This window comes from Athene noctua, chromosome 7 (assembly GCF_965140245.1).
Source record: "Athene noctua chromosome 7, bAthNoc1.hap1.1, whole genome shotgun sequence".
Classification (NCBI taxonomy): domain Eukaryota; kingdom Metazoa; phylum Chordata; class Aves; order Strigiformes; family Strigidae; genus Athene; species Athene noctua.
The window spans coordinates 13,016,251-13,044,175 of record NC_134043.1 but is presented as its reverse complement, the minus strand read 5'-3'; the positions used below and the strand labels follow the sequence as shown (position 1 = coordinate 13,044,175).

The 27,925-nt window shown below is 41.9% G+C and overlaps 1 protein-coding gene across 3 annotated transcripts in view; it reads right to left on the bottom strand.

The window, feature by feature from the left end:
• SEMA5B (semaphorin 5B) overlaps positions 1-27,925 on the bottom strand; it is a 276,944-nt gene that overhangs the window by 113,996 nt on the left and 135,023 nt on the right. For all 3 annotated transcript variants that reach the window (XM_074910110.1, XM_074910111.1, XM_074910112.1), the window contains exons 4-5: positions 24,815-25,020; positions 8,915-9,014 (exon numbers count right to left, since the gene is read on the bottom strand). In XM_074910110.1, coding sequence (XP_074766211.1) covers positions 8,915-9,014; positions 24,815-24,968 — 254 coding nt within the window. In that variant the 5' untranslated portion in view covers positions 24,969-25,020. The remainder of the gene's footprint in view (positions 1-8,914; positions 9,015-24,814; positions 25,021-27,925) is intronic.

The window sequence follows — 27,925 nt, the reverse complement described above, 5'->3', positions numbered from 1 at the left end:
TGTGCTGCAATGAGGAGCCAGGTCTGCAAGAAGAACTCACCACTGTCACAGCATAGATAATAAGAAAAATAATTAACAGAACAGGGTCATCTGGGCAATAAAAAACAAGACACAGAATTATGCATGTGACAAACCTAATGCTTCCTTCTGGCACTCCTGGAAGACGTGTTGGGAGTGAGTCTTGGGCTAGGGGCCAGCAACTCCTGTCAGCTCTTCCTATCTTTGCTCCTGGAGGCCTTAGATATACTTTGAATTTCTAGGGGACATGACAAACACATCTTAGTCATGCTTCATGACTCCCTGGGAGCTGGTTAGTATCATTCCCTCCTTATACTAATGCAGAAAATGAGCCAGAGAAAGGTTGAATGACCTCTCCAAAGCACACAGAGAAAGGTTAAATGGCCTTCTCCAAAGCATACAGCAAGTCAGTGATAGAATTGAGATCAGACCCCAGGGCTCTTGGCTACCAAATCTCATGCTAGATTAATGCACGGTGCCTCTATGCAGGTCCAGCTGTGGCTGAACTTTTCAGATGGTTATCCACATTTCTGAACCAGCGAACCATCCCAAGAAACTCAGCTTCTGAAGGATGATTCTGGCCTTTGCTCTCAGAAGGAGTTAATAACATGCCTGCTCCAGAGTGTGATTTGACCACTTGTTTGTAAATGTTACTCCAGTGATTCATTTGAAGGGCCTAGCACACACATGCTGGAGAAAAGGTGGAGAGCCAGCATCTCCCTTATAAGCTGGATCCTTATTCACCAGTAATTTTGTTTCTATTAAAGGAAAACTTGTCCAGTACATCATTCTTCCTTAAAAATCAATAGATGTTCTACAGAGAATCATACTAAACAGCATACAGTAATATGATGCCGTTGCTGTATGAGCAATTGCTTTTCCCAAAGAAACATTTCTCAGTGATAAATCCAGCCAGAGCTAGAGAAGCATCCTCTTAGAAGAGGCTCCTTACGCAAGCAGCATATCATTCTGATTAAGCAGCTTCCAAATTAAGCCAGGGTCCTAGCTACTGCTTCTGGATTGCCACCGAGGGCCATTTAGTACTTCTCAGTGGAAACAGGGTGAAAATCAAATCCTCTATATTCCAGTCAATGGAGGAGAACTACCATCAGCTTTAATGACACAAGGTGCGTGGCACAGATCTGTTCAGGCTCGATGCTGTATGCTCAGGACCAGCTTTAGGAAGAGTCAAAAGAGGCAGATGCTTATAGCTGCAGAGCATGCGGAACAACAGCAAAGCTGTGGCACCCTTGGACTGTACCAATATTCAGAAATCTAGACAAATGGCTGCTGCCCTGGGAGGGAGAAGCAGGAAGGGGATCAACATCCATGTCCCCTCTTCCATTGGCTCATAAGGGGAGCATCAAGCTGGCTCTGGTGTCTCTGGCCCTTCTCTTTCCCCAGTGCAGGAGAAGCAAGGCCTCACTCCAATGTGATCCCACCTCCTCGGGGTGACAGTGTTTGCTATGCTCATGAGACACCTTGAACCATCTGTTTTCTGGAAGGTAGCCATATGTACACACTTAAAAAATAGGATTTTTTTTTTGTAATATTGTTTAAATATATTTATAAAACACGGGCCAATTTCCTTTTTTTTCATTATTATTACATTTCCCTCCTTCTGTTTCACTAGATGAGTTTCTTTAAAACCTCAGAGATGGAAAATGAGCCAAATTTTCGAAACTTCTGTGTGGGTTTGTTCCTATTTTCCTCTCAGACCATCACATATTATCCTACATGCCACCTTAAGTCTCACTTGACATGCGGCTGACAGCTCTTCTCTCCCCCTCTCATCCAGTTGGCTGAGTCACAAAGCACTTGCAAGCACCTTGCTATGGCCCCAAACAGCATGGGGACCTTTGATCTCCTATTTGCTCATCACTTCTAGTTGTGCTTTCAGTAAGTCATTCTGTAAAATTCCTCTTCTTCTGATGCACTGATCATTGTTCAAATATTCCCTGGCAGCTCCTCCACCTGCCTACTTAGCCTGATAAACATGCTCAGTTCTGTCAAGCTTTCCTCAAACTCTGGATGAGTTCAACATGACTTGTATGCAAATACAGATAGAGTTGGCTGGTGAGATTAAGTTATTGCCAACGAATCCCTTCTCTTTGCTGTGGTTTTTATACCTTTGCAGTGGCACAGAACAGTAGGCTTAGAACCTAAACATCTGGATAAAAAGTGATATGCAAGTCACTGTGGTGAGCCCTGCCATATAAAACTGACATATCACCAACTTATCCAAAGAGAGAGTATTTTCAGTAATGCAAAAGGAAACTGCTCTGCAGACCCATCCTGTGATGCTGTAAAATACATTAGGTCCAAGCCTCCAAGGCTTTTGCCAAAATATCCTGACCTTGTGTTTGCTTGCACCTCACTCCCTGAAATAAAATCTTCAAACTTAATTATTCTCAGTGTGTTACTAAAGCAAGTGAACCTCTCATGGTGGCTGCTTTTGTGATAGGGTATCACCAATTTTCATTTTATCTGGAATATGAGATATTTTTCCAGTCAGACTTGCAATTTGCTGTGTAAGGATGCTTCCACCGCACAGCCTGTGCTGTGCTAAGACTGCCTTTCACACAGCGCTGGCTGGCCATGAGTCAGCCGATACCCTGGTTCCTCTGATGGTGGGCAAAAGCGGACTACAATGCCAGTGAGGTCATTTGCAGAGAGGTAGATGGTACTGCCTTGCAGGTGGTTTGAAGGACCAGATGTTTTCTCTGCCAACAAAGATGACAGACCAGAGATGGCCACTGCCTCCCGGTAGAACACCTGGAGCAAAGCTGCATCTTAGCTCTCCTACAGCTTACAGCTTCTTCTGTGCATTGGACCAGCCCAGCAACTTGACAGTGCTGCAGCATAGTATTTTATTTCATTTATTTACTCTGAGTTAACTAAAATTCACATTCTGTGCTGGAGAAAATGCACAAATTTTAACAAAGAAAAGAAATTACACTTTGAAAAAATTTGGGCCAGGCTCCGAAGTTCCCAGAATCCCATAATTACAAAATTGTTCTTCCATCCTTTCCTGTCCACACCTCTTCCCCTCCTCCCCAAGGGGTATAAGTCAGGGACAGCACATATTTGGCATATTCAGACTCCTTGCAGACCAGCATAGGAAAGCAAATTCTATAGGTAGGAACCAAACACCCCAGTGGGGCTTCACCCCTCCACATTTCTACAAGGGCTGAGCTGACCTCACCTGACACAGTATTGGAGAGGAAAATCTCCCTCTGAACTATCCCAGGCTCAACCGGAGATGTTAAAACCTGCGCTTTAAATAACACTTTTGTTCCCTGTGTAAAGAAACTGTGCACCCCCAATTATGGATTTAACTAGCTGCAATGTCTAATCACAGGTTTCTCACCTTCACCATATTCTTTACCATGCAGGTCAGGCAGCTTTAAAAAACATCAATGGTCCTTTGAAAGTTTCTGTTAATTTCAGAGACTAATTCTCCCTTTTTTTCCTCACGTCATCATGTTATCTGCTCCCCTCCAGCCCCCAACACAAGGATGCAACTTTAATTAGAGCATTCTTTTGTCTGATAGGAAAAATCACAGTGAGAAAGGATGGTATTTATTTTTCTAGGTTTCTCTGCAGCAGTGCTTTCAGCTACCCTCCTACGATTCGGATATAATCAAAAACATTATCATGCTCTTTGCTTGCTCACGTCCCCATTAATACCTCAACTGGCAAGGTAATTTCTCACCCAAACATGACTTAGTAGGGGGTAAAACTGGCGGAAGACGGTGCAATGCTAATGGAAGCCATCAGAAATGGCAGTAACTCAGCTCAAGCAATTTGTCTCAGTAAAGTATTGAGTCAAATCCTGTAGTCAGGAACAAATGGCATGTCATTCCTGGCTGGTAATAGGACAGACTAACCTGTGGCTATGCCCATGTGGTTGTGGCCAATGCTAACTTGTTTGCCTGTTAGTCTCTCCATGCTGTATGAGACTTGTCTTTTTCAGCCATGCTGAAGTCTCACTGTCCCATTGTAAGTGTATGGGACTCACAGACTTCCATGAGCATTTTCAAGACTTATGTCTTCTTTGGAGATGCAAGGCTGAGGGCAAGCAATCCCACCTCTGCCACAGGTTTTCTGTGAACTTTGGCTATGTCCACATTAGGCGAGTGCAGAGACCTCTGAGGTTGTGCAGACTTTGACTGGTAGCTTCAGAAAGCATAGTCCCACTGCAGGAGTAGCTATGTTAGGTGCAGCACTGCACTACCTTTCAAATCTACTATAAACTCACATCTTAGCATCATAGCCTTTTCACAGGGCAGGCTTGCTCTTAATCCCTCTGGGCCTTGGTTTCCCCATCTATAGTGTGAAATTATTAGTTCTTTCATGCCTCACAGAAGCCCTGTGAGGATAAATATTGGTGAGGGCCCCTGATCATTTGGTAAGAAAAAGTATACTCGACAGAGTTCAGACCCAGTGCTGATACTCTGATCAACTCTGACCCGACTTCTGCCACTGAATTTCCTGGTTTGCAAAATGCTTTTTGCCCAAGCAACATAATCTGCAGAGCCTTGTTCTCTTCAGGGTTCAGTGGCAGTCCAGATCTGGACAGGATTGAAGGTGCCCAAGGGTAAGAGTGATATTTTCCAAGCAGCACAGGTTTTGAGAGTTTTACTGCAGTGCTCTGGAGCTTTCTGCCAAGCAGGCAGGAAAGAACCTACATTCAGCCAGAAATCTGCATGAAACCTGGTGTCTGACAGACGAATCTATCATACATTGGAGACTTTCAATAAACTCAGGGTGCCAAACCTGGTCCTAGAGTATATTTACAATTTGCCATATTTCTGCAAACTGCAACTTGAAGCAACTCTTTTGGGACATCAGTCACTCCATTCAGTCTTTGGCTCCTAAGCCTGCATGATCCAGAGTTGTTTTAATGCTTATACAGCCAGGAGCAATAATAGCCAGGAAAGGGTGTGCCTAGGCTGCTGTGCTCCCCCTAAAACAACCTTTGAAAGTTCATATAGCATTTTCCCTGCTCCCCAAACTAACCATATTGCCTTTCTTGCACCTATCTACTTGGCATTAACAGGCACATTCAGTTCCGCTCTAAATCAAGTATGAAAATCACCCCCATCAAAGCATCCAGACTTGCATCACCAGCAGCAGAGACGTCTGGCAGACCAGAATAACACGTGTTTTACTTGCCAATTTTGAGTCCTCTGATGCTGCCTTTGCTCACTACCCTCTACCTCTGGGCTCTTCTTGGTAATGACTATTTGTGACAAGGGCTCCTGAGCTGCAGTTCCCCATGCGACAGCCATGAGAGACGATCCTTTCCCATCTCCTGATGGAACTGACAGCCCTCTTGGCAGGCAGGACTATGAGGACTTCTGGTCATGGTGCTTTCTGGCTGTTTTTCTACAGTAACACCTCCACTCACTGCGAATGGCCAACCCTCATAGCCATGCCTCTCACATCCGCAGCCCCAGCAGGCTACTGTCCCAAGTTGACACCCCCACAGTTTCCTTCTGGGAAAAGTCAAATGTTTCCCTTAGGGCTTCCCAGCCACTCTCTGTGCAGCCATTTGTCTGGGTACCATCCTCCTGTTGTCCAAGCTGTTTCACTTCAGCTTGCTGTGGTGCCAGATTGTCACACAGTGTCTCAACCATCCTCCTTTAAACCTTTTGTGTTCTCCTCGCCAGGGAGCTCTCGTGAAGCATGCTTTTTGGCTTGACTCCAAGCAGGGTCTTTCATATCATCACTTCTTTACTGGCTCCCGTCTCTGCCCAGCCAGTAATGAGATAGTCTCAAGAAGTAAGGCTCTTCAAGGGGGTGGGATGTCACAGCTACATTAAGTATCTATCTCCTCCACAAAACCCACCTTCCCCAGGGATTGGGCACCCTACCTACAGCACAGGTGAGAGAGTAGAGCATTGCTTCTCCAATATGCAGGTGAAATCACTACTGTAATCATATTTTCAAGTTTTTTCTCGGTAATAATGAGGTCTAGAAAATTGTTTTTCTTCCCATTAAAAAGAGCTCAAATAGTAATCACATGCGCTCAATAGCTGAAAAAAGCAGCAAATATTTCAAAACAATCATTCATTCACAGAAGAAAAACAGTACATTAAAATACTAACACTACATTTAAAACAAAAACAAAACATGCAAACTGTGAGTCAAAATGAAGGTTATGAATTTTTGAAATGTGTGTTTTTATACTTAATGAAATGTTGCTCATAATATGGGTAGTGTGAGATTTACAATGTTCTAAACTATTCATATCCTTACTTGCAAGTGTTTGGATTTTACAAATGATGTGACAAGTAAATACGTTGCTTAGAAACCATGGTGGGCTTTTGAAACTAATTCTTTTGTTTCTGGGATTTTGACTTGGCAGGTGTTTGGTGTGGTGGAGTTATCAAACTCCTCTGGTTTGCACTCAGACAGCACCAGTCATTTGGGGAGGGCTCTCAGATAAGGATAAAGCTTAAAAATCTGAGGTTTGTGTTATTCCAGCTCCCTGTCTGCATGGCATGCCCTCAATACCTCTTACAGTTTCAGTCACGCTGTGTCCAATTCCTGAAACCAAAAACCCTCATGAGCCCCAGGATCTTCTTTTCTTCTAGGAAACATTTTCTGTGAAGCTTTGAAACACAGGATGAACTAAGCCAAAGAGATGCTGTGGTGAGGTCATACTGCTTTTAAATAGAGACAGAAAGAACTAGTCTGAAATAATTTATAATGCTATCATCTAAGAGAATAATGTTAACCAGGAAATTGAGAAGTGGGAGTAGTTATAAACTACACCCTGATCCCAAACTCCTTCCCCAACCCCAGAATAGCTGGTGTTACTACTAATATGATCTACAGTAGCACATTTAAACATGGTTAACATTTAAATTTAGGTTTCATAAATTACACCCTGTAGAGATGGATGGAGACAGCTCCTATCTCTTTGAGGTATTGTTTCATTTGCAAATTCAAGCAGATGGTGCACGAGCAACTAATGACTCAAAAAATCACCCCTAAAAATAGTCCAGAACAAGGTGTGGATTTATCAGGGAAGGAGGGAACAGAAAAGTCTTTACTTCCCCTTCCCATTTCTCTGGCACTGCTCCAGCAGCTCAGTGTGGCCAAAGCTGTGCACCACCGAGGACCCCATCCACACCACCATACTCATGCACCTCTCCCTGTCACCTCACATAGGGTGGAAATGAGATGGTGTAGATGGAAAGGGCTCAGCACTCCCCACTTTACCCACACCAAGCTTGTATCCAGCCCGAAAAAAACACCCTGGGAAATTACATCTCTATTAAATCTATCGAAAATCACTAAGGCAGAGCCGTGTGGCACCATCAAAACTTTCAGTCACCCAGACAGGTGAGTAGTGCTTTATGAAAACTGACTTTTCCAAGCAAATTCTATGGATACTTGTTACTCCTTCCTCATGAGGCAATATACTGCAATATATTGTACTTCCAGCAGGAAGCCAAATTTGCTGTCATTCCCCTGTTTATAATTATATTGTAGCCTCGTGTCTAACCACACTCATACAAACTCTTGTGGAGACAGAGACTCCCTCCAGGACGTGTAGCTGGGGTTTGAGCAGGGGTGAAGCGTGTCAGCATTAGCAGTGTCTGTGCAGGGGAAAACCTGCCACACAGCCAAATTATGTAAACCATAAATTCCTCAGAGCAACGTGCCTGTGTTTGTGCAATGCCTAGCAGAAGGCGCTGTTCACAGCTGTCCCCAAAGCAATGCCATTCTGAAGTAATAAATATTAATAATTGCTGGTTAAAGATTCCAGCACAGGTAAAGCCACGGCTTCAAAAGTAAAATGTTTCTGTATGAAAAGCAGTAGGGCCTCTGGCAATTTCAACAGCTACAGGAAGGTAAGTGTTATTATTTACTGCACAAATACTCACTGAAAATTTATATTAAATCACACTTCAGTTGTCTCTGTGAAGCAAAACACTCTCCCTCTGCTACACATCTCGCTCTTTTCTCTTGTTCCTGTCATGAGTTCTTCCAGCTCTGTTCCTCACCTCCCTGTCCTCTAATGCTGAAAAACCTGGGAAGAAAGCAGCCTCTTCCTCCATTTTCATTAATAGTAGAGACTGCTACCACAATGTTATCTGATTCTAAATGCTATACTTAAACTGATTTGTTAGACCATGCTTAGTCCTTTCTTTTTGGGTTGTCTTATCTGTTTATTATGCCATAAAAAATAGTTGCTGTTGGTGCTCATGATTCAACCACTCCTGACGCATATTATTTCACCGAACCATAGTTCTCTTCCAGGTTACAAATGTAGCTCTAAATTTGTTAGACCTTGCCTAGGCTCATCTTGTGTGTTTCCACCCTCCTGTAATGGCATCCTAAATAAAAATAATGTTTAAAAATAAAGGAAAAATATATGCTAATTATATACAATGGGCCAGAACAACAGAGTTGCACCAAAATGCATTAGGTGAGGATCTGGTTATGTCAGCAAGATGAAGCGAACAGGTTGTGGAGTGAATTCTAAGAGAGAAGAAAGCAATCATTTACATTGCCACTACGATTTATACAATGGTGCATAGATGAACCTGGTACTGAGGGAAAGTCTGGGCATGGCAAATAAACCATAAAGTCAAATTCTATGCTGGCGGAGGGATGGTGCAGAATGATTTACTGTAACTCTTCTAATATTCATGATACCAAGGGAGATGCCAGCATTCTGCTTCATTAACCAGTCATTTAAAAAAAAATTCTAGTAGTTTTCTCTTCTTTGCAATTATACTAGGAATCTAAATCCCTCTACATAAATTATGGCTTTCTTTTTGAAGGGGAGACTGGAAACACACTCCCCTCTGAAGCCAGAGCCTGAAGGGAAAGACCTTGAGCGGCAACCCTGGAGTAATTAAAAGATTATCTTTACCTTGCTCCCACAATGAGCTGGTTCCTGTTGGCATCCAGTGCAAGCTGAGAAAAGTCATGCACACCTGGATAGGTGAAATTCGATAGCCAGGGCTTCAAATCTGCAACAAAAATGAGAAAGCAGAAAACAATAAAACTTCGCTAGAAGTGAGTTCACCCGGACATCCACTAATGGATTTCCTACTGACTTATCTGTCAGGGGAAGGCTAATTAATAAGCTATTTAAAGGGTTTCTATTTATTCTGATTCTTCACAGAATGTGCAAAAACCTGCACGTAAATGCAGGGCTGTTTCAGCAGTTATTTTCACATCCAAGATGGAGTGTCAGCATTGGTTTCGGAGACAACAGCAGCTCAATTTTACTTCTGTTAAAACCAGGGAACTATCTTCAGTGCCAGGGTTAAGTGGTGTAAAGGAACTAGGTTACCTGCTGTAAGAAGTCCATAGCCTTGCCTATTGTGCTAAGCAAAGGAAATCTGCTGTCCTCCAGAAAGAGAAGGTGGTGTCAACTGACTAAAAACCATGTTAAAGAAGAAGTGATCTGCACTCAAGACCTGGCTCTTCCAATGACAGGTTTTACTTTCTCTTTCAGGTTTTAGGTTCCCTTTTAGGTTTCGTGTTACCTAACATCTGGGATCCCTACCAGTCAAATCCTTCCTTAATTTAGATGGCGAGGGTCATCACAGCATCTCTGTGGCTTAGAGACTACATTGGCTTGAAACTGGCTCTATCAACTAGCTTGGATTTGCCAATCTCGGCAATTGTCCAACTGCAATCACTCAAGTTATAAATGCAAAGCAATAGATTTGGCTACACCGTGTTCATGAACACAAAGCTTTTCCAGAAGATACATCTATTAACACGACATCAGTTGAGAGATCTAGAGCAGATAGTCCAGATGTAATAAAAAATACACCTGTTTAAAGAAAAAGCTGAATTATTATTTTTAGGGTACTCTTAGGCTTGATGTTAGGGCATTCACATAATCCCAGATTTCAATGCAGTTACCAACTTTGACTTTGTGTGTATCACAGATCACAGAATTTCAAACTCTCACCCTACACCTTTACTGCACAAAATAACTGGGGATAGATTCATATGCATCTTTCTGGAAGTTATCCAGCTTTACTGTGAGGACTTCTCTTGAGAATTTATTTCAGCTGTTAACTACTCTGGCTGTTAAATAAATGGAGAATAACAAATATCTGAGGGAGCAAGGCACAAATGAGATCGAACCAGTTTATCTGTAATCCCTCTGTGACCTGTTGACAAGTAACTCTGCCTCATTCAAGGAATGGATGTTGAAGATCCAGGAGGCTCAGCAAGAAAGGTAATATCTTCTGGCCTCATGCCAACAGGATACCAACACACAGGCCAATGACCTGATGACTCATAACAATAATGATGCAGTTCAGACCAGTTCAAAAAGAGCTCTGAAAAAACATGCTTCACTGTCATTTTATATGCCCAGTGATAAATTGAGAAGTCTCACTGAAGGCAGTCAAGTTTGAATGTTTTGTTGTAGGCATTAGTTCCCCCTTCCACACGGGTGAGATGACAGTGCTGATGAGGAATCTCATTAAGGCCTTTGGCATCTTGGCATGCTTTGTAGGATTACACATGTGCATCAGTTTAAAACCTTTGACGTAGGGATATTTGTTGAGCAATTTCAAGTCCCTTCTTCCTCCAGGGATGGATGAAACCTAATCAAGCCCTTCAGTTATCAAAACCTTAAGAAAACACATATATAAGTCCCTACACTCCCCTTGTTCTGCCTTTCTTTTCAAAGCAGAACCTTTGGTGCCTCTGCCCTGAACACTACCATGTTTCATAACAGCTCCTAAGCCTCCTCACCATGGAGCTGTACACCATTAGGCCTGGCCCCATGCCCCACCTAACTGGACGCTGCCAGGGCCTCTCCAACAATGAGACCTTCATCCTTGCAATCTCAAAGCCATGTCTCCAGGAGCTGGGGGGCTTCCAGCCCTTCTCAGAATTCCTGTTATACTGCATAACCACCCACAACACGTGTACCTCCTCTGCTCTTCAATGAAAAGGCATGAGTTAAGGAATAACTCAGCCCATCTAACCTTCAAGCATCTCTACCTCCTACACTCCTCTGGGACCCTTAATGATGTACTAGCACCAGGGAGGCACTGCAGTTTCACCTCTGGCATTCTCCTAACTAATGGGGCTCTGTCTTCTTTTCCTGTAGCTCTTTAGCTGCAGAGACATTTCTGAGCCAAGCAGCAGAACCAGCAACAATAACACCTTTCAGGCAGGTTAGCTGGCTGACATGTGCTGCAGATATCCTCACATTTCTGTTGGCTGACGGGGGTGGGATTAGGGGATTGCTATATAATGATGATACCTTTTAAGGATCCTGCTTTTAGGCCATAATTTTCTCTTGTCATTTTACCTCCTCTGCTACCAACTCTTTCCTACTAACTAACCCACTATTACAGTGCAGTGGCAAGAAGAACATTTCTGCATCTGCTGCTCTAAGCAAAAGCTCCCCACTTCAGAGAGGAACACTCATCAGTTCTTCATTTTAATGGCAAGCTCTGACAAATTACAGGTAAAAATAATTAAGAAAAAAAAAAAGGCAGTAGGTGGCTTGAATCTTTCCATGTTGGCTGAAATGTCACTCAAACCCAAGAAATAACAGGCAGTGTCTTGATTTCTATTACTACTGCAGGTGGTACAACTTACAAAGAAACCCTTCCCAGTTATTAAATTAAAGGCTGCAAGGCATGCATCCTCATAGCAAAATTAAGCTTTTATAGGCATGTAGTTGGAGATTATTAAACCCAGCATGGTCCCAGATAAGAATGTCTAAATGTGAGTTGTCAGAATTAATGCCAAATGGCAGATTTTTCTTCCCAACCTTTCTTCTTCCTGTTAAGAGGAAAGGGCTAAAGTGGAATGGAAATGCAACCAGAAGTCAGGACATGGGTCTTTTTTCATTCAACACATTCAAATCTACTGCTCAGACCACAGGTGTCCCTAAGGACAGTTTCAGCCTTTCATTCCGAAACTAGCTCAGTCCTGCAAGGTAAGCGCTGCTCTGGGTCTATCCCATATTAGCTGAAGTTTACACATATGGACCCAATGAACTCCAGAGTTTGCTTGTATTTGACCTTTCTCAGAAGGCTGATTTTTCCAGTGCTGACTCTTTAATTTGGCTGGAAACCTTTAGTGCTGGGGCATGTTTACATTTGCAAAAGTATCTGTTTAAAAACATTATGAAAAATTAAAAACCAAGCCCCTGGCTTTGCATGTCGGCAGCAGGAGCCGGAAAGCTAGGAACCACATGGCTTAGGGGCAAAATGTTCATCAAGGCCTCCTTTGTGCTTCTCATCTCTAATCATTTCCAGGGGGTTAAAGATCCATGCTCTCACTTCCTCCACATGAGGACCAACGAACAAAAGTTTAATAGTTTCCAACACCATCCATTGCCAGACATCTGATTCAGAGCCTCTAAAGCTCTGCAAGTCCCTCCAGAGCTCAAGGTGGTTCAGGTATCCAGCTGCAAAGAAGACAAAGCTTCGCAGGAAATGTCAGTCTGCAGACACAGCTGTGCTCAGGCTATTATGCATGCATAAGACAAGGTGAAAAGAGGCCCTCTGCCATTTCAGCCTGCTAGCATGCTGCTCTGCACCAGCTTCCTGAGAGTACAGGACTGGGACAAGGATTAGTCAGCTGCACAAAGGACAGCGTGCCAAATTGAAGGAGCTGGGTTTAAAGGCCTGATCCAGAGGCTCTTCACATCATTGGCAGTTTTCCACTGAGCTTGATGGGTTTTGGATCAGCTTCTAAAGATGTGGTAAACCTGGTAATACTTGAGCCTTCATCTCCTCAAAACCAGCTGCTCCCCACCTCACCCTTACACTGTGTGTTTTGGAGGAGAGAAGTATGTAAACACTGAGCTGAGACTTCCCCGTCTGAAGGACAGCATTTACTGCTTCATCTCACTTGAGCCCACTTGTAGCTCCCATCTCCAGCAGGCTGTAACAGCTTTATGCATCCAGCATACCTCATGCTAGAGCAGAGAGGTTAAATGTCCATGCCTTGAAATTGAAAAGCCATTGCTAGATGCACAGAGCACAGTTAACCACTGTGTTATTCAAGAACATCTCTTCTGGAATAATTCTCAGCACAGATTTCCTAGTCTGGAGCAAAAGAAACTAAACTAAACAGGACCAAGGATTTTTGTGCAAGATAAGTGTCTACCTACATATACAGACTAACCATGCTCCTATCAAACCATGCTTCTATTCTAGGATTGCACAGAAAAGCTTCAACTGTAACATAAAAAGACCTTAAGGGAGGAAGATAGGGAAGCTGAACAAGAAGGAAGATTCAGAGGGACCCCATTCCAGAAAAGACAACCTGAACCACATGCATTACATAAAGCTCCTGTAAAATAAGATGATTCAACAGTAAAAGTTTGTGCAATGAAGCAGAGCATACATATAGCACTGGGGTCCTGCCAAACTCAATGGGAATAAATAAATATCTGTTCTGCAGATATGCAGACCTACTTTTGTGTAGTGTTAACTTGATCACACATTGAGTGCTTCCTTTACTGCTCCAGTATGGTCTCTTGTAAGTTCTCTTAACTCAGCTTACTACTTCATGGCATGTTTAATTACTGTGTGAGTATTTCAGCATTCCTGGGGAAGCCCAGATCATAGCCATGAATTCTGTAACTGTACAATCTCCCCCCGTTTTGGTTTGCTTCTGCCCTGGCACAGGGCAAGCCATGTATAGTGACTGGCAGATACTTCAGTTTGCAAGTACTCAACCACTTAGATCTTCTCCAGACAACCCGCTAGCCTGGAGGATTCTCAGTGTTGGATCCCAACCATGACCAACAGATGCAAATCACTGTAATATAAGGTAAGGTCTCAGGCTGTCTTCTTGGTATAGACTGATGAAATGTCCCCGTTTCAGAATCAGACCCACCACCTCAGACCATTGTCTGCTTCAATTATCCTCAATATTCAGTGCATTATTCACAAAGAAGACAGTTGTCTGCTAAGACTGAGGTCACAGTTTCCACTCTGTGTGGGCCACTGACCAGAACCCATCAAACAAGGCTGTAACCAAAGATCAGAAGGCTAATGACTACCCATGCTACCACCTGTCTTCTCAAATGCAGCAAGTGTGGACACCTCCAAGAATGCTTAGAAGTTAAAGTCAAATTACATCATTATCTTTATTAGACTTACTTGAATCATATTGTAGTATCAGTTTCATTTTAAATTTTAGCGCTCTGTTGTAGGTCATGCCACAGGTTAGTGCAATAGCCTTTGGAAAGTAACATTTACTCCTACCCCACGCTGAGATGTAAAAGTAGTCTCCGTAACACAAAACCACTCCACAATTCAGCAAATTTATTAGGGGAAGGAGAAATCTTCTGCTGCACAGGCAGAGTTGAGCAAACAAATGTGTCAGCATACAGAGCTCAACTTTACTCATGAGGCCAAAAAAGTCAAGCTGGCTTTACCCCAGAAGTCCTCCTACACAAACATATCACCCTGCTGTCTTGTCTTCCCATCACCACCTCCACCTCATTACTGGTATTCTTTCTTTCTTTAACCTGATCCATTGAAATCTTTAATTGTACATTAAGTATGTCCTCATCCCAACTGCTGCAGTCTCTTCATTGCCTTCTTAAATCTGATCTCTGCTCATAGTTATGAGGACTCAGAAGGCTGTTGGCAGAGTACACGCCCTTCTACAAAATGGGACAAACCATCAGTTTCCCTCTCTCTCCCCTCAATACCCAAATCCAACTCAGACGTTCTTCCAGCTCTCTCATTTTCATGGTTTCATTCAGTTTACCCCTCTGAACCCACATTCACCTCCCCTCCCACTCCTGCTTTCTTTTTTAGCAGTCTTCACCTTCCAGACATGTTTCTACCTCGCTTCCTGCCCACTCAATCAGTTCTTCCTGTCTTGGCCAACTATGAAACTCTTCCTCAGATGAGACAAACTATGAGCTAACCCATGAGTGGCCTGAGAGTCACTGTGATAGCTGCTTGCAGTGAGCCATTTCCTTTCAATGAGATCCAGGAAGCAAGAGAGTTGTTAATGTCCCTCTGCAACCTGTCTGAGAATATGTGGATAGGAGATGACAGAACGAAGAAAGAATAAGCCTTTTTTCTCTCTTGGTATCATGAAAGAGGCAATAGTTCCATCTCTCAGCTACCAGGGAATAGGAGGAGACAGAAGAAAAGGCTATGCTCTTCACCACCCTGAAGAGAAAAAAAAAGAACCACAGATTCAGGTCGTACCTTCACAGAGCCATAGGAATTACAATAATCATAGTAACCTAGATATGTTATCATTTAAAGTTATGCCAAATCCAGATTATTTTGTGCCTCCACCCTCACTGCCTGCAGCTCCTTCATGAATTGACCTTGCTGAGCTTCTTCCACCCCAAAAGAGAAATGTCATCTGGAGATGCAGTCACGGTCCCAAGCACCCAATAGCACTGACATTGGAGTCCTCTGTCTTGGGCAAATCATGAAACTATTTTGTGTCTCAGTGCTTCCAATTGTTAAATGGGTTTGGGGATATTCGCAGGTGCATCATTATCTGTGAAGCACGTGATGTACAGGAGGCACTAACTGTTGCTAATGCATACAGAGCACCTTGACTCTTTGTTTCCTAAATTTTAATTTCTTCAAAACAAGTGTTGCTAAATTGTTTCAATATGGAGAAAAAAAAAATTAATCCAAACCTAATTTTTGCAAAAGTATGACTGCTTGTTTATTTACTTTTTTTATTATTAATATGGAGCAGCTGGCAAAACACACCAATCTGTCAGGAAGAACCCAGAGATTCAATCCCAGATAAATAAGCATGAACTAGTGCTCATTTCCAGTATGGGACAGTGTGCTGTTAAATTGTCCTGTGCCTCCCCAAGGAAGGAGATCAAAGGACTGCAAGTCACATTCCCAATTTGGCATATTTCTACAGTTCCTCAGCATTTCTGGTCCATCAGAGAGGTCAGTCTTGGCCCATTCTCTGTTTCACTTGGGTTCCTATTTGCACATGGTGAAGGGCAGTAAGAAGCTCAGTCAAGACCTGCCTCAGGGGAGAGCCAGGAGACTTCCACTCAGTGAGTCCCCAGGCCTCAGACTGGGGGATTGTGAAAGAAGTCATGTAACATGAGAGGGGTTCTTCTCTCTTCAGCATGGCTCCTATTGTTCAGACTCTCATGAGATCTCAAACTCCAACTAACATAAAATCACAGAATCATTTAGGTTGGAAAAGACCTTTAAGATCAATGAGTCCAACCATAAACCTAACACTGCCAAGTCCATCACTAAACCATGTCCCTAAGCACCACATCTACCCTTCTTTTAGATACCTGCAGAGACTGTAACTCAACATACAGCATTGCAGATCCTCACTGGCAATGGCTGATCAAAAGCAAGAGGAGATGTCACAGTGCTGCAGGACTGTCAGATATGGATAGATGCTCATGAGTCATGAGCATGTCTGTTTGCCATGCCTGAGATAAACAGAACCAAAGGTATGTGTCCACACAGCACAGGACTTCGTGGAAAGAATGGATGTGGCTTTGCTTAGCTGGCTACCAACCAGGGCAAACGCTATCCTAATGCTGCCTCCCCTCCTCAACAACCCTCCTTGAAGACCTTGCCTGCTACCCCGCACAGCACTGCACAGTGTCATGCAGCCATAGCCCTGTGCCCCACCACCACCTTGTGAAACTCAGCTAACCAGTGCCACACACAGCCCCACTGTTAGCAAATCCAGAGATTTCTTCTTTTCTTAAGGATGTTGCGAGTGTTTAAGTATTGTAATCCATTGTTTTCTGAGACAAGCCCCGCAACTGCCACACAATCTCCCTCACTGAGAAAGATAAGGTGAGTGCTCATGCATCACTTGTAGCTTCTTATGACATTCTGATCAGTATAATCCCTCTTTTCAGACAGGAAAGCAAGCTGCATCTTGGCTCCTAGAGCCACTGCAGTGTGATGGAAAAAACACTCCTTTGTCATCATTCAACCATCATTCAATCTGCCTCCTCCACATCTGGAGGCAAATTTTTTTCACTGTCCTTACAGTTACAAGTCTACATCAGGCACTTGAGCCAGCAGAGATACTGCAAGATTCAGGACAACTGCTTTTACTAGTGAGAACGCAGGAGAGGGAGAGAAAACATGGCTAAACTCTCTTTGAATTTCACCTGTGGGTAGGCAGAACTGCTACAGAAGCCAATGTGTCTGATGTTGATGAACATCTGAAACAGAAGCTAACCCTCTTTGCTGGCTCACCAGAGACTCAACTGGAGATGCCAAGTCAAACACACAGTTTGTACTTCTTAGCTAGCCAGGCTTATGAGGACCCCTGTCTTCTGCAGACAGAGGTTCCACCATGGGGACCACCAATGGATGGATCAGAGCAGAGGCTGTAAAACCCTGAAAGATTTTTGAAATGAACCTGTTCTCATAAGGATCAGTGTTTTTAAAATGGAAGCTGGCTAATAACAGTAAAGGATTATCAGAGACCACATTTCACCAATGACCTCCACCTCTTTTATTAATGTGCTGTAAAACAGAGCAATTCCCATGTATAAAATACAAATCTGAATTTTGCAGCTCAAGCACTTCCATTAAAATACATTCTAAGGATTGCCCAATGTTATAAAAAGGAAAGGATGGATGATCTATGGAGTCAGAGCTTTTTAAGCCAAAGCACAATAGTTTCTTCTGGATTTTATCTGCAGTTCCCAAAGCTAGAAACGATCATTAAAACTGCTAACCCAGTCTACTGTGTATTGCAGATCACAGACTTTCATCCAGCTAATTCTACACTAAACCAAGGAACATGATGGATTTCTTAACCACTTGATTCAGCCATGAACTTGACCAGTTGGACCTATGGTAGCAGAACATTCTAAAACCAAAATTATATGCTAGGGTTTCCATTTACAGACTTGGTGTTTCAGTCCTGTGCACTTTGACTGTGGCCTAGCTCAGCACAGAAGCATATGCTTGGTTTCAAGTGCACAGTCCCATTGACTTCAAGGTAAGTATATATTAAGTGCTTGACTGAGCTGAGACTGTTCGTGGTTTTCCAGGATGAACCTAGAATGATTAAACAAGAATATTTCTTATGAGATTGCTAGTACTGGAATGAACTTTATCAAAGCGTAATGACATCCTTGAATAGAAGGTTTTAGGAGAATGTGATATATTAATACTCATCAGAAGCAGATGTGCTAAGTAAGTGAGATCTGCCATACCACTGGCTCACAAACTTATTCAGTTAGGGAACTATGCTATGTAAACTTTAAAACTGAGAATGAGTTCTCTGTAAGGCATGTCTTTCTTTGCGCTAAGAAAGTGAAGAAAAAGAAGAAAAGCACTTTGCTTTGCTTTCCACTCTGTTTCCTTTCTCTGAGGTGTTCCTGGGATCTGAAAAGAGGCAGCCCACTTCTGTGTCCTAGATCCAACCACTGTGGCAAAGAAAGGACCACGCACATGCTGCTGTTAGCCCCAGTTACATCAGCAGTACCTCTGGAAAATATAAATAAGCTACTCTGCTACTGATAAGAGGTTTTCATGGCCTTGGTCCATGCATACTATGCTGGTGACTTTCTGTGTACCTGTTCCTCCACACCGCGAGTCCACCTCACTCTATCCTGCTGCTGAGGATGCCCTCCCTCTCATCATCGCCACCACTCATGGTCACAGGCTGGTCCTTCAACTGAGCTATGGTACCTCTTCAAAGTTTTACCTTTCTTCACTCCAACATGTAAGAGTTACTCAATCACTTTGCTTCCTGAAGCTTCACTGTAAAGTCTTCTCTCCTGTGCGTGTCATGATTCACTCTGTCAAAAGCATTCTGTAAATGAAGGGCACTCTTTCAAATTCCCTTTTCTTCTTTAGGCCCCAAGGAACAGCACACTGAATTATTTTTTCAATCAAATCTCATTGCAATTATTTGTGAAGTGCCTTGGACACAATTAATGGGGAAGTGTCAAAGAACTAGCATCATTATTTTTATAATTATTATTCTGGAATGACAAATATATTGAGAGCTGTTGGGTGTAATTTTCAGAAGTTTTGCCTGAGAGCAAATTAATTCCCGAACCACTGTATATTTATAGCTTTATCAGTCATAATTTTCAAACAAATTCTAAATCAACTCTGAAGAAGAAAATACCAGCTTCATTTGCCACAGTTCCATTTTTCAGGATTAAAAAGAAAATTGCCACAAGGCTTGCTTAATGGAAACAAAATCTATACTGAAATGCACTGAAGGTCAAATATTCTGTAGCACCCACAAGTTGTCACCAGTTTCCGGTCAACAGTCCATCATTAGTTAATGTCTACACTCCTTGTATGGAGATTCAAGGGCAGTAAGGGTATGAGCTAGAAGACAATTCTCCCATAATGTATTTTGCCTCACCGTTGATGTTTAGCCAAATATGCCTCTCATACTTCACCCCACAATCTTCATCCTTTGTTAATTAAAATTTTGGTATGGATTGTCAAAAATCTCATTTGAGCAAGAAAAGTGTAAATCTTTATCAGAATTTCCCAAGGGACTTTCTTAGCTGGCCTTTGGAGTTGATGGATGCTAATGTGCTTTTTTCCATCAATATACAGTAAAGGGAATAATATATTAGTGACCAATTCAACAATAGTGGGGGTGTTTGGTAAAATGTCAAGAACCTTCAAAAGAAATAAATCATACCTTATTATCCTTCAGCCCACAAAGTTAAAACAGCTTTTGCTTTCAATACAACAAACGAACACTTAACTGCTCCCCACAGATTTCAGTGTTTGAAGCTGGCCACGTTTCAATAAAATGTTGTTTAAAGAAAGAAAATATTGAGAAAATATATAGCAAGCTACATTCAAGCAATCTGAATCACATTCATCCGGTAGGAGGTAATAATTAGAGACAGTCTGAAGTAAAATCCCAGATTTAAACACTCACAAACTAATTCATTTTGGAAACCTGAGGCAACGGACAGAGCTACTTGTCTGCATCTAGCAGATATTGAGGATTAGACAGTGGGTCAAATGCCACACACTGAGAACTCACATCAGCCGTGATGATACAGTCTGCAAAGCTGAGATTTGCAGTCCTGAGAAGATCTGGGACACACGCTATTTAACCAAGTCCACCTCTCTCCTGTGCTTCAGCATGGGATCAGCTGAGGTGTTTTTATGGATGAAGACAGGCTGCAATTATTAAAGCAGGGACAAATTATGTTCTTCCAGTTTACACTAACTGCCATGACCTAGGGAAGAAAGCCCTGGGAGACAGAACAGAGAAAAGCCTAGGAAGTCTATCATACTTTTTCCTGAGCATAGCAATTTAATGGATAAAAACTAGTGAGAAATTGTCATGGTAAAACTCGTGGGTTGAGATAAGAAGAGTTTAATGACTAAAAAAATGTAATAATAATAGTAAAAAGTGAATATAACAAAAAGAGAAAGAGAAATAAAACCTAAGAAAAGTGATGCTCAGTGCAATTTCTCCCCACCTGCTGACCGATGCCCAGCCAGTCCCTGAGCAGCGATCGGCCCCTCCCAGCCAACTCCCCCCAGTTTATATACTGAGCATGACATTCTATAGAAGGGAATATCCCTTTGACTAGTTCAGGTCAGCTGTCCTGGCCATGCCCCCTCCCAGCTTCTTGTGCACCTGCTCGCTGGCAGAGCATGGGAAACTGAAAAATCCTTAACTTAGGATAAGCACTACTTAGCAAGAACTAAAACATCAGTGTGTTGTCGACATTACTCACACTAAATCTAAAACACAGCACTGTACCAGCTTCTACGAAGAAAATTAACTCTGTCCCAGACAAAAACAGGACAAATAAACAATGGTAGAAACTGCAAGTGGAAACTCATTTCCAGTAAAGTCGTGAACATCCAAATGATCCATATAGAAGAGATGAATTTGCCGATTTTTAAGCACTTCCTTGGTAAACAAGCTGAAACCAAGCACTCTGCACCCATTACAAACATATATGCCTGTCAGTCATGGCTCTGACTCTCAAAATAACAAATCTTATACGGTATTGCTGTGACAGAAGATGTTTCTGGCTTTCCCAATGGGCATGTTACAAAGGAGCTCCAAATGTCTTTAATGAATAGCAAAGGTCCTTTATGTCCAAGAAACGACTTTTAACAATGAACTCTACTGTTAAGAACCAGGACAGTATCGCAAGGGCATAGCCCAGTTGCAAATGCAGGGACCGAACTATTGGTTATGAGATACATATGGAAAAGACAAGAAAGATGAGCATGACTGACAAGAACTAGAAACAATTTATCTAGTGTTTTGCCTACCAGAGTGGTCCACAGTGGATCTGTGCCAGTATGACATACTGTTTGGTGGAATGGGACTTGGACTCATGTGTACATGCATGTATAAATAAAAAAGGACGCACTAAGGATTTACTTGACTTGTTTCACTAATTTCTCAACTCACTGAAAAACAAAGAAGCATGCAAGATCCTTAATGTAGCCACCTACTCACAGCCAAATAGGTAATAAGACACCAGAAACAGCCTCCTGGGAAGTAAAAGATCATTTTCTTATTGATCTAACAAGGGAAATCAAACTTTAACTAGATTTCCTATAAGCACAGAGTAGAACAATCTAATTATGAAAAGCCCAAACTGGGTACATTATTATTCTTGGTGAACTGTACAGTGAGCATCATTTATAAGCCCCAGGGAAACTGGGGCACCATTGTGTTAGTTTGGTACTGTGCAAAAACACAGGACAGTGCTCACAGCACAAATTCCTAACCTGATCCTCACGATCTCTATGTAGTCTGCTAGGATTAATCATTCAGTTCACAGCACCTTCCCAGCCCACAACTTCCTGTCAGTGCAAACTTTATCAAGAGCATGTAAAATAAGCACATTTAGGACCATAATTTATGTCCCTTGACTTGTCTAGACCATTTCTCTAGGTGACAAGTAACAGTAGGTGGTTTGGGGAATGAACTCTGTACTGCTCAGGTCTGAACACAGATAAAGTAAAAGCATTTTGCATATGAAGACAACTTTTTGCTTAAATGAATTGGTCATGTACTATATTCTCTCTTTCTTACCCCTCCCATAGCAATACAAAGATATCAGTTAAAACAGATGGCTGACTAGCATGGATGAGATACAACAAGCAAGAGATGAGACATAGAAAATACATAATTTCTCAGGAAATAAGTTAAGAAGTAGACAAAAAGGAGTTTTACTTGGATTCTTCCATGACAAGGATATTAACCAGCCAACTGGATGTTAAGAATACCATCATCTGGAGGAAAAGTACAATAAAAAGAGAGCCTGAGCACAAGCAAGGTGGGAACTGAAGACTGGAGAACACAAAGCATGTTTCGGCATCCCATTTGTCTTGTGATGGGTAGCCTGGCTAGCAAGGTTGTGAGAAAGAAGCTATTCAACCCCTTTGTAACATAAACTGTTCTCTTAATCTATTCATTCTGACAGTAAATTAATGCATCCTGTATGCCTGAATGGTCTGGGGCCTTACTCATTATTACCACCCATCCACTGAATATTGTTAGTATGACTAATCCTCCCCCACGGCAGCAGGAGCAGCAGCAGAGCTGCTGCTGGGGTCACTCTTTCGGTTGTTGGCTCGGCATTCCCATTGTACAGCAGGTTGTGATCCATGGGATGGTGCCTTTGGAGACTCACAGAAAGCCCATGAGCCACACTGTTAAGCAGAGACATACTCAGAGCAATTCGGAACAGCATGTAACATGTACATTCCCCTGCTTGTCTCCCCTTGCAGACTAAATCTGCTTGTGCTGGCATCAGAACAGGGTATATATAGCTTTAAGGTAAAAGATATTATGAACTGAGATGTGGTTTTGGAGGTGTGAACCCTCTTCCACAGAACTTAAATACTATATGCAGTGGAAATAAGGTGCCTTTAATTTTATTCCTGTATATTTTCTGGCTGAGCTTTGCAGCAGAAAATACAGGATTAAACTGTATCGGGAACAATCACAAGGAAACAGGTGCTGAGAAAAAAATAGTAACTCTGAATCTTACTTGGGTTTAAGAGATCAAATGATAATCTGGGTCATTTTCTTGATGTGTCTGCAATTTCAATCTTTATTTCTTTCGTATAATTGTCAAGTTCTAATTAACTCATACCAGTTTTTGCCCTCTATCATTAAAGAGAAAGGGAACAAGAACAGTGAAAGGGGAGGAGAGATTATTTTTTTTCTGTGAAAAATTCATGCCTGATTAAAACAAAGGAAACTCGCAGATGATGAGTGTGTTTATGTAGCCATCACTTCTGCAGAGAAGCACTCAACATGAGTACCAAAAAATGCTCACCAATTCTTCAACATCAGGAACTGAGGCTCTAATATTTCCTGCAGAATTATTTATCTCAGTGCTGAATCCTGCAAACATATCCTCTGTAAACTCAAAGTTTGGTGCTCCTGGTTAATAGAAAGAGAGCAGTCTTTTCTGTACCTATAACATCCTCATTACTGTATTATCTATTTAAACATCCAACTGAGTTCCACCACGTTTTTAACCGCAGGGGTTTCTCCTTTCACCCCTCCCCAGTTAAACAGATGGTTAGACTTATTTAGCAATTAAAATAAAGGTTTATTTACCCATTCCATTGGAGCAAGGTTAGAGCCAGTGCCATATCATGTAGGCTTAAAGATTTTGCTAATTTACTTTAATCCACTTAAACCTTTAAAGCACAGATAATGGAAAACAGACAAGAAATCTCTTACACTTTCCAAATTAGGAGACAAGAGTTTCCTTCTCTGTGAAGAAGAGTGAAGCTCTCTAGAAGAACCCTGAAAGGTCAGCAAGAAAGACTTTTGACTACTTTCTTCCTGGAAACCCTATCTCAAAGGTCACAAAACCACAACTAAATTGCCTTTAGCAAAGAACCTAACTAGAGACACATTGCAAGGTACTTAATTGCCTTCAGCGAAGAATGTAACTGGAGATGCATTGCAAAGCTTTAAATGGGAACCAAAATCAATATTTCAACATTCAGGAGGAAACCATTTTTAGCAAGGAGATTCAGCAGCTGGTGATCCTGGCACACTGAGCTTAACACCCTAGTCTGGGGTGAATTCAGAAGTAATGGTGGTACCAATATAATGATCTAAGTGTCATGTGGGTAAGTGGACAGATTGGACAGACAGCAATTTAGGAGTATATGTACACTCGTGGAAATCCAACTGGAAGAAGGACAAGAGAAATTCCATGCTGCAAAAGAACAGTAAAAGGATTGCTCATTGCAACACAAAGGCCCCCTCTGACATTCTTAAGACCTTGTCAAGTTAAATGCCCAGGAGAAAGACAGAAAAACTACTAGCAGAGGTGATAAATACATTTAAAAAACAAATGGGGGAAAAAAAAAAAAAAAGGCAACAAAGAAAAAGGCAGCTACTCCGTGCAATTTTAAAACAATTTACTTCTCTTGCATTCAAGCATGTCCAAATTCTATATCACTTTTCACTTACTAAGTGTCTGGATTGAGCCAGCCAGGTGAGGTATATAAGCATTACTGAATACAGTTAGAGAAAAGGAAACTGAAACACAGTTTCAGTGTGGCACAAGATTACAGGGAGCCTGTAGCAGAATCGAAAATGGAGATTCTTAGCCCTGTAGTCCTAAAACTGCCTGAATTAGGTGACTGCTGTGAAACCTCAGAGTTAAAATATTGTAAAGCATCAAAGGGAATACGATTCATCAGGCCACTTACACTGGCCTGTGGATCACAAGTGTAAGGAAAACAGCACAGACTAAACCATCATCCATAACAACACCAGGAAGGACTTCAAAATGGATCATTCTACTGGAACTTGAAACAGGAATAGAAGCTCTTACCTTCAAAAGCAATTGTGGGGTGTTCTTTCCTGACACATTGCTGATGTTCAGCTTCAGAGTATTCAGGTACATTCTGTGATGCTGAGAGATGAAAAGCAAGAAGAAAAAGGCTTGGCAATGACAGGGAAATGGCCTTTAATCTTGAAACAACCATGACTGAAGGGCGGCTGTAGATCTAGCTTCCAAGGTAGGCCCAGGGAGGATACCTGAAATACAAATAATTCCACTTTCAGAATGACAAATACTTACCCAGAGTGTATAACATGGGTAGAGAAGGGTGGAGGTTCCCCTTTCATCCCAACCCCACTTGTGCCAAGTACACAAGATAATATTCCACAGAAGCATCTAAAAAAATGACCCAGTTTACAACTGTATTTGGGCTTCTAACTTCAAGGAGAAAGGAAGTACACAGCTCCCTAAACATACATCTGTGTACCTTCGGGGTATGGGTCCTTATGCAGCAGCTGGTGTGCAATGGCCAGCACCGACAAAATGAAAACTCAAATATGCCAGATGTAAATATGTCCCCCAGTATGGACACCTCACTCCTCGGTTTCACGATGTGTATGTGTTTAAATGTCATTCTACATTCAAGAAATTGCTAAGGAAAGGCCATCATCAGTCATCATGAAAACACATGTGCAATTAATACTGTTCTAATAGGAGATTTATACATTTTACCACTGCTGTTTTAAATGTCTTGAAACAAGAAAAGCCAATTTAAAGGTGTTGCCAGGAAAGTGCTAATTGAGATAACATAAAAATTAAAAGAGCTTAATGGCGAGAATTGAGTCAATTGCTTGCATTTCATGGGATGCTATAGCTCCCAGTCACAAGAGCTGAGGCACAGCTAAAGAGGAAGAGCACTCACTCTCAGGCTAGGAGAGAAGAAAGTCATGCCTTTTCTACGTGAGCATTTTTAACAATAGCAGCAGAAAAGATATAGCTCTAAAAACTCCCCTGGGCCTACCAAGCCTGAGGCAGGGGATGGAGGATTAATTAGCCCATGCCACAAACTCCCCAAGATGCTGCTGCAGTTTAGGAAAATCTGCATTGCCAAATTTAATCTTACTGATGTGCATATTGTATTTTCCTATGTAACTCTGTTCAATTATTGCAAACACATGTTTTCAAACAAATGGAGTCTCCTACCCTTAAATCTTATCTAGTGATAAAGATGATTCTGATAAATTCACACATAACAAGATTTTCAACTCCTGCGGGTAGAATGATTCATAAAGGTAGTGTAAGAGTCAACACCTGCAGTGCCTGATACATCTATATATTTTTTTGGAATCTCCAAAACACCTTCAGTGAGCTGAAGTGGCCAGGCTGGTGGCTGGTAACATGAGGCACAGATAATAATGACAGACTCATGGCATGGAGCGAACTCCAATATAGAGGACAATATTATGACATCAAGAAGCTGTAAGAAGTTTTTAAAGGTCTTTGGGCATCACAGGAGCAATAAGGGACTGCTTACAGAAGCAATAGAAGACAGCTGGTTTGAAAGATAGAGCCTATATTTTATTCTTATCTATATGTCTCTATGATTTTAAACACTGGCATAAAGATGAGTTTCCAGTGCATCCATTATGCATGTCCTCAGTAGCAGCTACATACCATTGACTGAAAATAGCATTGGCATTCAGGATTTGGGGTAGTTCTAGCGACTTGGTTTCCCAACTGGTGTGAATGAGAGATTACAGCATTTCACATTTTTTCCAGCCCTGTATACATGCAGATTTTATGCAGGGATGTACAAAAACCCCTTCCAGTTCTCCAGAGGAGGTTCTACAGCACTTCATTATGGAGGGTTGGTTTTTTTGTTTTTTTTTTCACACACAGCAAATATCATGTTAAATTAAAAAATGGGACTGATGGAAGAGATGTAAAATCATTCAAAACTAAGGCCAGCACAGCATTTAGTCATTAAACACAAGCATACTGCAGGGTGTACACCACTGAGTACTGTGGTATCTCAGATGATGAAGTTGTTATGAAAGTCATGCTGTAATGAAAATTACTGATGATGAAGCATCAGATTATATTTCCAGCCATTGGTTTAAATAATTGTTTTTTTCAGTACAGATCCAGAAGTGAAACACAGCACAGAGATGTGAACCCCAGGAAGACAGATGCATTATGTATAGCTCCCTGATCCACTTAAAGTTCCAGAAGAGACAAAGACAAACTTTCCTTAGATAGGAGATGGTTGTTTTGAGAAATGCACAAGAGGCAAAAGGACTTCTACACTGTGGAAGCACTCCTTGAAGAGAGACAGTCATGGAAATCTCATTTTATGTATGCTTTACTCCTCCCAGTGTAGTCATTACTGGGCAATCCCAGAAATAAGGTACTAAAGTAGACAAGAATTTTAGTCTGAGTCAATATGGCCATTTTCACGTACTAATCATCCAAACAATGATCTCAAGCTAGAAGGCTCTATGTGGTCTACAATCAGCAGATGAGTAAATTCAAGTTCCACACTCATCAGGGTCATGAAATGATAAAAAGTTGCCTATAGGAAAGCTTCATAACATCCCACAGCCTCTTCTGTGCCAAAGCAGAGTACATTTACTAGTGTTTTGTCTGGACTAGTTGTAAAATGTGCCAAGTAGCTGGATTTCTGCCACTTTCCCTGGGAGATTTTATCACAGTCCAAGAGACTTCAATGTTCCTTAGAAAGCTGTAACCAGTATTTGGGGTAAAGTTCCATCTTCTTTTTTCCTTATTGTCATAGGGTAATCCAAAGTGTGCATGAAAATAACGGTTTCAAACTTGATGTGAAGTGGAAAGTAATATACGACCAACCAAAGATGAAAAAGAAACATTATTAAAAACTTGTATCCTTCCCTATGTCCCCTGTTTCCTACATCAAATTTCATCCACCAGATGTGTGGAGCTCTTATGTGCTGAGAAGTTGAACAAAATCATGTCATGTGCAAAACTGAATTGGTGTCTACTGGAGTCAGAGTCAAGGGGTAAATGTCAGCTTGAACAAGGGCAACAGAAGCCAGAACCCTAGACCAGATGAACAATACTCAGGCAGTAGATAGCATTTCGAAAGGTTACTCCTTCAACCTGCCCCTTCTCAGGCTTGCTCATTTT